Source organism: Clytia hemisphaerica, unplaced genomic scaffold (assembly GCF_902728285.1).
Source record: "Clytia hemisphaerica strain Z4C2 unplaced genomic scaffold, Clytia hemisphaerica genome assembly, whole genome shotgun sequence".
In the NCBI taxonomy this organism is placed as follows: domain Eukaryota; kingdom Metazoa; phylum Cnidaria; class Hydrozoa; order Leptothecata; family Clytiidae; genus Clytia; species Clytia hemisphaerica.
In genome coordinates this window covers 1,813,083-1,828,640 of record NW_027104433.1, presented here as the reverse complement: position 1 = coordinate 1,828,640, position 15,558 = coordinate 1,813,083, and the positions used below count along the sequence as shown (strand labels likewise).

General features: G+C 36.2%; 1 protein-coding gene across 1 annotated transcript; it reads right to left on the bottom strand.

The window, feature by feature from the left end:
* Positions 1 to 8,163: 8,163 nt before the first annotated feature.
* Positions 8,164 to 15,101, bottom strand: LOC136820648 (endoribonuclease ZC3H12A-like). Its single transcript, XM_067076844.1, has 5 exons — positions 14,766 to 15,101; positions 12,849 to 13,450; positions 11,820 to 12,621; positions 10,734 to 11,157; positions 8,164 to 9,753 (listed from the first exon to the last, which is right to left on the bottom strand). The coding sequence occupies exons 1-5, from the start codon at positions 14,946 to 14,948 to the stop codon at positions 9,524 to 9,526; spliced, it is 2,241 nt and encodes a 746-aa protein (XP_066932945.1). The 5' UTR covers positions 14,949 to 15,101; the 3' UTR covers positions 8,164 to 9,523.
* Positions 15,102 to 15,558: the final 457 nt, after the last annotated feature.

Here is a 15,558-nt window from a genome sequence, read left to right as displayed (position 1 = left end):
GTTGGGTAACGGAGAAAATTTTTGAATTTTGAAGGGTTCAAAGTGATATTTCAATTCAATTTGAAAAATAATTCATGTAAAAATAATGGATATCTTTTAAAAGTACAAGGAACATGAGGGCCATGCCCCATGGTCCCCTGTTGACGGGACCAATGGGCATTAATTGTGAATTAGCGTGAATAGTTTTCAAAAGGGGAACGAGGAGGCGCAACCATGGTTTGCGCCGACGGGAGAAATTTTCAATTTAGTATGGCTAAAATCGCCTTCATTTACTCTCTTTTTCCCAAAATATTGTTTAAACGTCATAGGCTTCCTTTGATTAATCTGCTTAAAATTACACCTCATAATAAACCTGTTGCTTCTTTATGTTTAAGGCTTTGCTACAAATGTATATTTTCCTGAAATAAAGGACCTGATGTCTTTGATGCATCTATAAGAATAAGCATGTAAGAAAGAGAGGAAAATGTTAGTTACGGAGGAAGCGCAACCATGGTCTGCGCTGACGGGGAAAATTTTCAATTCTCGACCCTCTCATAGCATTCGACACTATTTTGAAGACTAGCTAGCAACTGCAAAAAACAATCGAAGTCACAAGGATAAATGGCAGATGAATAGAACTGTTTGCACCGTTTCTTTTATGTTTTAAAATGAGATCTATAGGAGGCCCCACCAGTTGGGGCCGACCAAGAAAATTTTGAAATTTAAACCCTCTAAATTGGCTAAAATGGACATGAAAATACGATTCAACTAATAACTGTAATTTTCACGCTGAACTGCAAATTTCACGCCATCACGCCTAAAAAAACTCGATTTCACGATCACGCCGGCACTTCATTTTCACGCCATCACGCCGTTTTTTTCAAAATTTCACGCCATCACGCCACGAAAAACCCTTCATCACGCCATCACGCCAACCGCTGGGGGGGCCTCCTGGAGTCAGCAATGATGTAATAAGAAGAATAGCCCTAGCTACAGCTGCCTTTGGTAAACTAAAGAAAAATGTATGGTCAAGAAACAACTTATCTCTACGAATCAAATCGAGACTCTTCTACGCACTCATCATACCAATAGCAATATATGCCTGTGAAACTTGGTCTTTAAAGAAAAAAAAATATGTCAAAACTTACAGTCTTCCAAAACGACTGTTCCAGAATCATTACTGGGAAGCACGGAGTCGACAAAACGAAAATAGTAGATTTAAAGCGTACTCTTGGGGTCAAGATGGATATCCATGATATGATCAAAATGAGGAGAATGAACTGGTTTGATCACATCGCAAGAAGAGACCCCAATATCTACCCTGAGTATCAGAGGTTGAGGATATCGGGTATCGGGCATGTGTCAATCTAATCACTGTAGAAAAAATCAAAGATGAAGAGCAAATATTACCATATTAATGTCTAACCCGACCCGGGGGGGGGGGTACTAGGGTTGGCGGATGAGGAGTATGTGCGGACTGGATCTCCAAAAACCGACCCTTAGAGAGACTGATTTTTGCTGAAAAGGTGACCCTTAGAGAGACTGATTTTTAGTGAAAAAGTGACCCTTAGAGAGACTGATTTTTGCTGAAAAGGTGACCCTTAGACAGACTTTTTGAATTTTTTTTTTGATTTTTAAAAAAAGTCATACCCTTAGAGAGACTTTATTACAATTTTTTTTCGATTTTTGAAAAAAGTCATACCCTTGGAGAAACTTTATTACAATTTTTTCTCTTGAAATAAAAAATTTCCTAAAAATCCTGAATTTTTCGACCCTTAGAGAGACTAATTTAAAACTTTCTGATCTTTCCGACCCTTAGAGAGACTTTGAAAGGTGAAAAAACCGACCCTTACCGTCTGCACATACCCATCATCCATTTTTGCCTAAGTAACACCCCCCTGGGTGTCTAGCAGCCTGTATCAGTACACAGTTTACTATTTACGAATTCCCCAGAAACCTATAAATGTAATTGAAATGAGTTTCTTTCAAAAGAAATTATTTACATGATCCCCAAATGTATAATAGTAATTCCTAAGCTTCTAGTTATGAAAATGTCACTTTAATAGACCTTATCGGAGTTTTTGATTTTTCTGAAAAAGCGATGCATTGTGGGATTGTTTCAAGTGTATTACAATAGAAATCTCTTAGGAATTCCTCGAGGGAATTCTATTGTAATACACTCGAAACAATCCCACAATGCATTGCTTTTTTAGAAAAATCAAAAACTCCGATAAGGCCTATTGAATCAAAATAATAGACATACTTTATGTTATGATTCTCTAACACTGACTCTTTTTAAAAAACATTGATGATATTTTTGAGTTGTGTTTTCAACGACGGGAATAAAATATCAACTTTGAACTTCATCCAAGATCTTGGTTGGTCGTTATGGTTACTTTTCTCTGCGTTTATTGCGCGCTGAGTAGAATCTCGATTCGTCGGCACAGCGTCCCCCTAAAAGATGGGGTGATCTAATCTGAGAAAACACAGGGATCCCACTTTTTATTTTTATTCCCAAATTCCAAATAATTTAACCCTGAGCTTTTAGAGGCGGTTCAGAACTAGGGGGGGGGGGGGCTTTTCCTGTACCACCCCTTAACTTTTGATTTAGTGGGTCTTTTTGGATGAAGTTCGGCACACAAGATCCTTGTCACACGAGGTAACTTTTGACAAACATTATTTTTGATGACGTCACTCATGATGCCCAAAGTGAGCAAAAACGGGAAATTTCCTTTGTTCTTATAAATAGCTATTGTATTCTAACAAAGGCTTTAGAAAAAAATGTGTGTCCTGAGTCTAAAATGCTTATTTTATTCTAAATATTCAATAAATTACGGTTTAAACGATATATATGCCATTAAAAAATTTGTATTAAAAAAGTGTCAATTTTTATGACATCTTACTGTCAGAAATGTCTTTTAGCAATCAAACTTTTTTTTATTTTAAGCTGAATAAAAGTTAGGAATTTACAGAAAATTTAATGGCAAAAGCTCTCTTATTTCAGGAGCTGTTGCCATTATTTTGACTCCAAACAGAAACAGCCCCCCCCCTAGGACGAATAGGGTTAAGGTTGTAATTAAAATCGGATATAAATCCTAAAAAAATATAAGTATAAGTTTGAATAATTTGAGGCTCAAGCTGCCAAAATATATAAACATAAACATTTTTTCTTACTCATGTAACTTGGTATCGTGAGTATCACAGTTCAAATAAATATCTCTTGGCCCAGGGTAGTAACACGGCATGTCCAAAAAGGACATAAATTTGGTGCAGAAAACTGGGGACCTTAGGCATAGTCATTTATACGTAAAAAGAAGCGTATTAGGATGAAGATTTCAGAGATGCCTGTTAATAAAACAGGTGCGTCATAAAATTTAAAATTTGAATATCACACGTATGTAAAATTTTACTTAAAACTTGCAGGAGTGGAGAATTTCCCTAAGCTTACGTAGTTTTTTAAGACCTTAAGATTTCTCAAAAAAGTCAAAAAATTAAGTAAACGTTTTGGAAAGAAAAGTCACAAAATCCTGAATCCCATCCACCTCTAATGGTAACAGGGTCGGATACAGGAGGTAGGCTATCTTATTAATGGAGAGTAATTAGTTTCCATATAAGGTAATACGATAATAAAGTGCACTCTCCTCCATTGGTTATAGGTCGATGAAAATTCCGATAAAGGCTTCGAAAATTAAGATATCTTTTTCAATACCCTCCGATTCAGCTCAGGACTATTTTTTTCTGCCAGGTACTTAATCCATTAAATTCACCATACACTGGTTGATGACATCCCTGTCTCACAGCCCCTGTTGAACTTTTTCCCACAGTGGTGCATTACAATCTCCACCCTCAATGGACCAAAAACTCCAGCGATGACGATTTTTGAGTACAACTTTATTGGTTTTTGAATGGGGATGAAAACAAAGTCAATTAGCCAGTAGTATATTGAAAAATGTAAGGTATTTTTTCCATACTGGGGGTGAAAATTTTAGCCGAATTTTCTAGTAGGGCTGGGTATTGGTGGAAGTGTTCTGGTACATGAATGATCTGCCTGGTTTACTCATTTCTTCCCTTATATATTATTCACGGAAGAAACGGCAGGTAATTTATAACAAGACGAGGTCACAAAACCCTCCCTCCTTTTCCACCTCGCAGTTGTCTCTCGATGTAATAATCTTATAACACATCGCTTTCCATGCTCTCATATGACAAGCCAAAACCTTTTTTCTCAGTGACCCAGAGCGAAGTTATAAAATCCCCCAAGATAGCCACGAAAAAAAATCACGCACCGAGTTCGAATTTGTGGTTTGATGGCGCAGTAGTGTAGTGGTCATCGCTCTTGACTATCGTCCTGGAGGTCAGGGTTCAATTCCCACTCGGTGCTGTGATTCACTTGGCAAGTGAATGTAACTTGTCCCGGGTCATCCCATACCATGTGAGAATAGGGTACCATCACTCTGATACAAGAGTATGGGGAGATGCGGGACATTGAATGTGGTGTGGTGATGGTACTCATATGTTCAGAACCTGCGAGAACGCAAGGTTCTCCCGTACTGTGCGAGTATCATCATCGATACAGCACGGTTCTGATGTGTCGCAAGCACAGAGTACAATGTCTGGTAAGCGCTGTGATATCCCTATCTAGGGGTAGGAAACTATCCCGGGATAGGGCCAGGTCCGATGATTTCGGAGGGTCAGCTTCTCTCTCTTCTCTGAATAAAGCAAAACATATACGGCACATTTTATGAAAGTAGACTTAGGGAATATAACAAGTTAATACTTTTTTTTAGATGTTATTGCGCGATGTTTATTGCACTTTTTATTTGTTTTTACAAGATGTTATTTCTTAGTGATATTCGTTTATTTACAAGGTTTTATATCAATGTTCAGTCAGTCTTCATTTCCACTTTCCGTTTTCTTTTCCTCCTAATGAGTTCCCTCTTCCGTATCCATGATTCCAATTTCCGTTCAGGGTCAGTTTCCGTATTTAAATCGAATGCCGATATATTTTCGAAGTTATTCCGTTTTCCATATCCATTGTCAATTTCCGTTCAGGGTCAATATCCGTATATAAATCAAGTTCCGATGTATTTTAAAAGTAATTCCGTTTTCCGTTTACAAAGTCCAATTTCCGTTCCAGGGTCAATCTTCTTTTTAAAGCAGGAGAAATGAGATTTTTAAATTAAATTTCTGTGCTGTGGTGGTAAAGGTGGTAAACCAGCGGCGGGAACAAATTTTCGATGCATTGCTTTTCTTTCGAAAGAAGGAGCAAAAGCAGAATTTGTTGGTGGCGCTGGTTTAGTTGGATTTGTGGCAACTTCAGATGTCTCGGTGGACAAGGTGCCATTCTTCCTGATGGTAGTGGTGAAGTCAGAACGTTTCGTCTCCGGAATCGTGAAAAAGGTTTCGGTGAGTTCACTGCTAAATGGGTTTCATTCGGCGGAAAACCTCCTAATTCCTCTTTCTTAATTTCAAAGACTTCAATGTTCTTGGCTACTTCTCCATTCACCTTTGGAAGACGTGGTTTTCTCATTGAAGGTCTTAATGTCAACAATTTACCAGTTGGATTTAATAAGTCGATTGACTTATGTGGTTTCGTTGTTGACAAGCTTCCACCGTCTCTAGTGACTTCGAAGACTGGTTTTGTAGATTGCCTCTTCTTCTCCTGGATGCTTCGGATATCCAATGGATTGAGATACCAAGGCGTTTCCAAAGATCTTAAAATAGGAACAGGTGTTGGTTGTTTTGTTTCCATTTCTTCAGCAAGCTTCAATAATTTCGCTTGCAACATCATCTTTCCTTGATTGACATCATCTACAACTATAGACTTTGAGTGAGGTGGTGCATCCGCAAACTGATCAGGAGCTTGTTGTTGTTTTTCCTTCAAAAGAAAGACAACTGCTTGCAATTTTGATTTCAGCATATCTTGACCCATTGCAATGGAGATCTCATTCACAGACGCACGTCTTGTCAAAGAGCTGGTTTGATAACAATTATCAACAACAGAAACCATCTTCAATTTCTTGTTATTTATAAGTAATTTCAATTGGTGATTTACACTATCGATGAACACGATAAATCACGAAATGAGTGAGAGCGTTAACGTAACACTTCTTCACTCTTCAGAATAAAAATTCCTACCTAAAGATTTTCAAAAGTTCTTTCTTTTTGTTTACACTTTGGAAAAGTGACGTCAAATATCTTTATCTTTAGTTGACGTCGATTTGTTTACGGCTTTTGCAACGTCAGTGCTTTTTACTTTAAGTATTGTTTGTGGAATATGCCCGATCTTTTCCCGAAATGGCTATCGGAATGGACTTTTAGTTCATTTGTCCAGTAATCTAATCCTTGTTTGTTTCCACTATATGTAGGACAATTTCTTGTTATTTATGTAGTAAGATTACATGACTCCATCTCCACGGTGATTCAAGAATCGGTAGAAATTGATACGGCACCGGCAAGTCAATAATCAAAGCTAAACATACTAAAACTCATTTTGAATTTTCAAGGTTCATCCGATAGTCACCACTGGTGTGTTCAGCTGAAATTGAAAGTGCAGGCGGCCGCGAAGCGCACATCTTCATTTTACCACGCAAAACATCATGTGCAGATGTGTTGGTGACCAACCTTGGCAAACTATCGATGGAGAACCAGCTCTTGTGACCAGAAAACGAACGCTTTCAATTTCATCGCGAGTCGATCGAGAAGTAATTTGACCAACGATGAGGATAAAGGTATTGATGATATGCACCACTGCAATGTATTCTGACATTTATCACAGACCCAATAGCTGATTGGGTGTAAGTGACGTAAAATCAGTCAATACGTCACTTTCAACCAATCAGCTGTTGGGTCCGTGGAAGACATTGCAATGGTGCATATCATGAATACTAAAAAAGTTTCACTCTCACCCCATACTCTTGTTTTTGACATCTGTAGATATAGTCCAACCACTATCATCTGGATAATCGTCAGTAACTTTTAAGGAAAAATCTTTTCTTTTCACTATCAAAAATAATGAAAATTGGGAACCAATATCGAAACTATATCATAATATACTAAAGCTATCGATTTCAATCCCGCCGATGGTGCTTCTATGGAAAATGACGATAGTGATCAGGTCAATAGCGTGAACTCAGATGGTGAGGAGCAAATTGTCCAGGAGCCGAGCCAACGAAAGTTCGTCGGTAGAGAATTTTATTTTATACCTGTCTAGATCAAATGACCTCCCCCCCGGCTAGCGAGTCTTAACAACCCATAAAAGTACCACGCTAACTTTACACTCGTGGTCTGTTAGTCGAATATCGAATATACCTTATCGGCCCTTTTTACGCCGGCCCTAATTTAACACCGGCCCCTTTTACGCCGGCCCTTATTACGCCACAGCCTAATTTTGGGTTTAAGCCAATTAGGGTCATTTTTTAGTAGTAAACTGCTGAAAAAGGGTTGAATTTTGCCTTAAAACTAAAGAAAATGATTTTGATTATTAATTGACGACATGTCTTGGTACTGTTATAAAAAAAATGAATACACGAGTTGCAAAATTATATCAGTGCAGTCAAAACATGTGATTACTCGAAAAAGTTCACGTGATTATATTCCCATGTTACTTTTTTTACAACCAACAGCTGATAACTTTATTAGTGTCAATGAATTCGAACCAATCGGAAATAAATGTCTTGTAACAAACACATAAAAATTTCGAGTAAAAGCGTGATTTGTCTTCAGACTTTAATTTTGCAGCCTGTTCCACCAAATTGTACAAAAATTTGTGAATTGACCCACCCAATTTGACAAAATTACTTCTCGCGCTAAGATTTATGTATGGCCGTATTTTTCAAAAAATACTGGGGGCTAGCTTGCTAGGGGGGCTAAGTGCTGTGTACTAGAACTGGGGGCAGAGCTGATAGGTTGAAGAAATTTTAAATTATGTTAAAAATCTATCCTGTGGGGAAGGTTTTATCCCTCTTGAAAAGAGAATTTTGACTGCTAAATTTCTTTGATATTTTGCTTTGTGAAGGTGGGGGCTATGTTTCTAGAATTTAGCCGGGGCTATTTTCCTTAGCCCCCCTGAAAAATGCTGGGGGTTGGACCCCTCTGCACACTATGAGTGGGGGATAACTTTGAAATAATTTTTGGTCAACTTTTAGGAGGAGTCAAAGGTAAATACTGGGACATGTTATGCAGTAAATTTTGAATTACGAATTTTCTTTTTCCAAAAAAGAATTCTTGAATTGTAATAAATAAAAATCATTTTTACAAAAAAGCTTAATAATTCAAAGTTGACTTTTATACTTTTAAAATATAAAAAAAATGATAAACATTTATATCTTTAATATTTATATAAAAAGTAAATTTACAAATTTCTAATTAAAAATTTACAATTCTTCAAAAACTGAAGACATTATTGTTCGCGAAAAAACATTAGTACCATTCGTACGGACATTGAGTTTAAAAGCCGAAGAGAGGAAACTTCATTCAACCTTTCCCACATGTATGCGTTTTGGATGGGAAATAAGTGGTTTCATTTCTCTTCAAAGAGTTTCACCTCTTTGGAGTTCGAAACTCAATGACTACAAAAACCATTTTAAACAATTAAAATAAAATTGCAATTTTTGTTTGCGAAACTGGGTGTGTCTCAGAAAGCTTGCGTAAATTAAAAGGGATTAAAATCGCTATTGGTTTTACTTTAATCAACAAAAAGATAATAATTATACTTATTGCAACAGTTTCGAAAGCTAGAGTTAAAGTTTGACATAAAACAAATACACGTTTTTTATATAAGAACTCTTTTTTTCATAAGAAACAGTAAATTTTTGTTGAGGCTCAGATGCTCAGATTTTGTTATCAAGAGCGCAAACAGTGGTATTTAGACTTTTATACCCTATGCTTACTACTTTAATCCTTAAATGTCTGAAAATTTAGCAGCTAGTTGGAGCCTAGCAAATTTTTCCTATTTTTGACGTTTTTGAGCCTTTTTGTTCTTAAAAAAAAAGTGTAAGGCTTTGAGGCCAGAAAGTTTCGTGTAACATTCCAATTCCCTTTGAAGACTCTAGAACTCATCAAACTATTCAAAAATGAATGATGAGCTCATATAGAAAACGTGTTCTCGATACCAAAAAAAGACATTTAGCGTAAGGTCCGTTTCGAGCCTAGACTTTTGAATTATATCATTAGTCAGCCAAAAATTCTTTAAAAGCCATAGAGTATTTATTTTTTACGGTTCAACTTGATTTGAGTGTGGGCGTTTGTAATTAGAAGCCTGTTACATACATAAAACTATTTTCCTCTTTCTGCGATATGTTGTTGAAAATTACGCAATATTTAACATAAACGGACCTTACACTTAGAAAAAACAAAGGTACTTAAACACGCACACTGATTGGTTAGAGAAAACATTGACGCGTTAAAATTAACCAATCAAAACGTTCTACGATTCAATAACAAATGTGACTCGTTGGTAAAATTGACAAATGATATAAATTTTAAAATCCATGAAGATATTATATGCCATATAAACCACTTGCCTTCTTACCCATCAATTTTATTATCGATTTTGCTCGTTTATCACATACCCAACAAGAACGTTCAAATCTCTTTCATTTGGATGATCGAGCAAAACTTTTCGGACAATGCCATTATAATTCGGGAAAAGTTCAATAAGTCTTTGAAAAAGCGGTGTATTTTCGATTTGCGCACACGGAATAATCTGTTGTGACGTCGGCCGATGTTGATCTGGTCTGTAATTTACCTCTGCCATAGGTCTTTCTCTCGGCTCTGCAAAAGAGGAACAAGGAAAAAATTCAAAAAAAAATTGTTTGTTATTGTGAAATGTGACTCAATTATGAACACAATTCACATATGCGAAAAAATTTTTCCTTGACGACAAACACATTTTTAGTTGCTAGGTGTTCTTTTGTTTACAACTGACATGTACAGTATTTGATAAGAAATTTTTCATTATCAAAAGTTTCCAGCTTAAAGAAAACTTTTCATTTTTAGGACAACAGAAACCATGAATCATCAAGTCCCAAGAATGCCCCCCAAATTAATCTTAAAAATAACATTATCGATTTTCCGTTCTGAAAGGGTTAAGTAGACGAAACCCCACTTAAGATACGGTTTACTCATCGTTCCTTATAGAAAATACTTAAAAACAGGAACTTTTTTTGCAAACCAATTAATTTATTGTTGAAAAAAAATGTTCATTGATAAAGATGTGTAAGATAATTTTCCTCCAAAATGATGTAGAAAATCGAAATGCAAAAATAGAGCAAATACTTAATATATGCAAGAGTAGAGATTACGTCTCTTTCTAATTCGGAAACTTCTCTACAGATTCGAACGTTTGCTTCTATAATGGCGGGAATTACGTAAACTTAACCAAACATGAAACTCCCATAACTCAAAAGGAGTCGAATTTCAGCTTTTTAGGAGTTTCCGATTGGAAAAAAGAGATTATCTTTACTTAGGCAGGAACAAGTAAGTCTGTGACCGCAGTCGGAGGAGACCCGAAGGCTCCTCTTTAGATAGCTATCTACCCGAAGGTAGGGGAGGGCGGCAATCTTTCTCCATGGATTTCTCCACTTACCCTCGATCCTTCTCTTAATTGCTGAGCATCAAGCAGAGAGGCATCATGTTCCATTTTGAGAATCTTTGGTATGACCCACAACCTTGCGAACCGTAGCCGGATGCTCTACATCTGCACTATGGTCGCTAAGAGGTAGGCAAGAAAAACAAATAATTTTGAGGCTTACCTATAGGCCTTAGCGTATGTGTCATTGGAGTGTCCGGATAGTAGTGTCCATTCATTGAGCGAGGTTCAGGCATATACCTAGGATGCTGTGACGGGTGTTGTTGATAGCTAGAAGGAGGGTTCCCCGACGAAGGGTGTTGGTAGCTGGCTGCAGACTGGTTGTTGCTGGGATGGTGCATTGCCATATAATACTGATTAGAGTTACCAGTATTATTTTGTTGGTAATTAGGTGTGTTTTGTTGATGTATAGGGTAGGATTGATGGTAAGGTTGATTGTATGGTTGCTGTGAAGTGGGGCCGCTCCACTGAGAGGTCGGCTGCGGCTGAGGCGATGGGGATTGGTTGTAATAACGTTGTTGGTGGTGTGCTGGTTGTTGTGGTTGGTTTGGGTAGTAATTCATGGAAGGTTGGTGTGATGGGTATATCTGTAATCAAAACAAATAGAATATTTCAAAGACTTGATATACAAGAACTAAAGGGTTTAATGAACCTATTCCGTGACTAAAAATGTGGGAAAAACGCCAGGTAGCACCCAATTTAACACTAAATTTTCTTCTCTAAACATAAACAGTATTCTAAATATAACTTCTCGTGATGCCTTTATATGAGGAAAATCATTTACTAAATACACCTCGTAAAATTATGAAACTTTACTTTTTTGATAAGTGTCACTTGACCTAAAGAGTTTGAGCTGGGTCAATCTGGTCAATGTCAATTGACATAAGTGGATTTTCTAATTTATTAATTTTCCCGTATTACCAATTGATTCTAAACTAGAAAAGAATACCCTAGCTGTTTAAAAGCCTAACATATTCAACTAATTCGAAGCAGCGTTCAATCGAAATCTAAATTTCTAATATTATAGATAAACGTGACACGACGTTGTTTTTAACGTTCATCTAACATACTTTACAATAAGACGTTGTGAACGTTAGATAATGGTCGAAACAACGTTGGGTAGCTTACAATTTGTGATCCTAGGCTATAAATGACGTTGTTTCAACGTTCACCGAACGTTATAATGTTCATTATAAAAGTTCGATTGACGTCGAAACAACGTTATCGAGCTTTGAATCGGTGAGCCTACCTGGTTTGTTTGACGTTGGTTATTTTGCCAATCTCCGTTCATGCTCCGATCATTATGCTGACGATGCATAACGGAAGGACACTTTGCCACGATATCATCATCGTAACCTTGATAAGATTGTTGCTGACGTTGCATTTCGTAAGCATTCATTTCAGCCGCACATGACATATACATTGAAGGTCTCTTTGGTGTCTGATAGTCGTTCAATTTCACGTTACTATTCATATTGTTGGAGGTATTATAACCTGCTCTATCGTTCGTAGTATTAGATTCTAAAGTTGTTGCATCCGGATGAAAATACCGGCATTTTGCTCCGTATGTACACTTGTTTTTATACGGACACACTTTAGCTTTGTATGGTTTAGTTTTTAAAAATTCATCAAGCGTTGGTCCTAAACGTCCTAGTGGATCATCTGGAGGCATAAACATATCGTTCACAAAAGAGTACATTAAAATATGTTGATCTAAGTATTGTTTCCAGCTTGAGTTTTCTTTTTGTAGATCGCGAAAATTATCATTTGAGACTATTATACTGTCCGTTTGTACTGCATATTTAACGATATACCGGTCATCATAACATATTACACGGCGACCGTTTATCCTTCTCGATGGAGTGAATACGAGGATTTTTTCTTTTTCGAGTTGACTTAAAATTTCCTGATTGATAATGGGGCAGTCTGCTTTAGGAGATTCCTGTCTCCATTGGGGAACAAATACGATGATATTCTTATGGCCACGTTGCTTGAACCAATTAACAACGATTTCAAGGCCCACACATGAGAAGACTTCTTTGTGTCCATGACTATAACAATAATAATAGTAAAAAAGGAATAAATTAGAACAAGGAAAAAATTCGTGATGAAATCCTTCATTTCTGAAGGAGTGTTAAATTTCAGGAGATTAGGTTTTTGAAAAAAACTAATATTATTGTGAGTAATTAGATTAGAAGTCTAAAACAACTTTGATTACTGTAGACGGAAAATAATAAAATACAGGAAAAAATTGAAGTATTTCAAAATATGAGCTTACCACATTGCAATATTACTGCCATCAATAACGATTCCCCTTAGGTCATTTTCATCTGAAGTCGACATCTCTGATGTGTGTTCAGCGACTGTTTTTGTAACAAACTCTTCTTGAAAAAGTGCTGCATCAACAGCAGCAGTATTGGTTTCAGTATTTAGTGTCTTTTGAGGGTTTTGTTTAGTAAGTTCCTTTAAAATAGCATCTCCATCAGGTCGTATACCATTTTCAATACATTTATTGGCAGCTAAAGCAATGTCATTTTCAGTATAACCAAGCTTCAATGCAAAATTCTTCACGTTATTATCTATGGATATTTTAGCCATTTGACATGTAATTTCATTAATATCTTGTTGTTGATTCGATTTATGTGACTTTGCATGTTTATCTTTTAGTTCGTCTATTATTGATTTAGCTAATACAACTTCTAGTTCATTACCTTGTATTGAAACACTACGTGTCAAAACATCAATATCAACAATAACTTTATTTTCAAGTTCAATTTCTCGAAGTCTTTTTCCATTATTTTGTAATAATTGATTTTGAACGTCTTCAGGAATTTTGGTGATGACTTTGGTTTCAGGATCTATCATGGCCATAATGTAATCCTAGAAAAAGACATTTTATATACCATTAGTTAAGGGAGAAATTGGTCACATAACAAATAAAAAACAAAGAGAAATAAAAATGAGTTGAATATTAGTGCCCTAAATTAAATTTAAATACTATATACCATTAATAATGATAAAAAATTTTCTTTTCTTTTTTAAGCTTTTACACTATAAAACCAGGCAGATCTTTTTAGCTGAATTACCAACAATAATCAATCTAAATTGTATATATATATATTAGCTGATTTTCACCGTCAGCCTAATTTAATTTCCATAGTTGCTTTGCCTATAAATTATATATACATGTTATTATCATCATTATCACTTTTGTGCTCGAAATATTTTCTTGCCATTTTTTTTAATTTTATAAATATTTAACTTTGTTGCTCTCCACTGTTTGGTCTCTGAGAGGTAAACAAACCTGTTTTGGCCTGCGTTTCCTTAGGAAAAGTTGGTTTTTTGAACTTTTCTTAGGTTTTGAACAGAATCCTCTCAAATGTTCTTTCTATTTATGATATTATACCACCCTGAAATTTTTTTTCCTAAAAGGTATTGGTATCAAAAGTTAGACAGTAAACAGACTTTCCCTGACCCCTCACAGGCAGTTCTATTTCTATTTCTATTGACCTTGGTTACTGCACAAGCGACTGAGGTTCGATTCCCACTCGCAGCGGTTCACTTGGCAAGTGAATGAACCTTCGCCCGGGTCAACCCATGCCATGTGAGGGGAATTGGGTAGTCAGTCCAAGGTGCTGACGGGGCGCGCATTGAAAGTGTCTATAGTTGCGAAAATAGGCCTCAAAGCCTCCTGCAACTCAACCAAATAGAAATAGAAATAGAAATTACTGCTATATACAACTGTGCAAGAATGTAAATTAAAGACTAAGGCAAGAAATAGTCAACATTTTTGACAGTCAATATTTGTATAACTTTTCAGACCAGCACCTTTGGTATTTGGTATCAGCCATGTACTGCCTAAACACAAATGAAAACTATCACATTTGTGTTATAACTTGATTGAGGGAATTATGTGAATGTATAAGTAGGAGTAAACACAAAAAATAATGAATATTTATGGCTGATATGTTATAGCGTGGTAGGTGATTTTCCACTTGATTTACCGATATTAGTATCCTTATAAAACCAATGACCAGTTCTATCTGTCTAGTCTGAAAAGAAGGTCATATCATATACATTAAACCATATATATATCCAGCATACTTGCCTAGTTTTTTCGATACTTGCAGATCAGCTATGGATCAAAGATCAACCAAAATATAAACTAATTTTTGAACATCAATCTAAAATATACCTTGCATTGAAAGCATATCTCTTCAGTTAATCCTTTGATAGTGACCCATAATTTCTTAGCGTTAGATTCACAGTTTGTGTTTTGAAATTCAAATGATACATGAGGGAATAATAAGCGAATTCTACCACTCTGTTTCTTCACCTCCAAAACATCTCGTTGAGTCAAAGTAAATTCGATCGACATCTTGTTGTTGAAATAACCATTCGACAAAACCAAAAAAATATTAACACAACTGCTCAAAGTATATGAGATGTTTGTATCATTCACTTAAAAACAACCTTACTTGATAAAATATGTGTCTTTCTGTGACATTATGAAAACATTTTCTGAAATCTAAAAATTTTCCGCTTTGGAAAGTGAATGAGGACCTAATCGAAAGTAAATTTTCTCGCTTTACCAGACTACTAACAAACAAACATTCGAAAGGAATATCAGATAAACGAGACAACCGAAACTGACCTGAAGAAACTTTCGCTCGCTGTTCTTTGTTTTTTTTTACGGTGTTGTTACGTCCACGGCAGGTTATTTTTAACCTGCCGGGAACCTAACCTCGGTTATATAGACGTGGTTAGGTTCACGGCAGGTTTGAAAATTCCTTGGAAAAATTCCTAACTTTTTAAAAAAGTGTTGCCGAATCTGCCGTGGACTTAACCATGTCTATATAAGCGAGGTTAGGTTCACGGCAGATTAGAAAATCAGTCTGCCGGGAACCTAACAATATCTATAAGCGAGGTTAGTTTCACGGCAGATTCAAACATCAGTCTGCCGGGAACTTAAGCATGCCGTGAATATA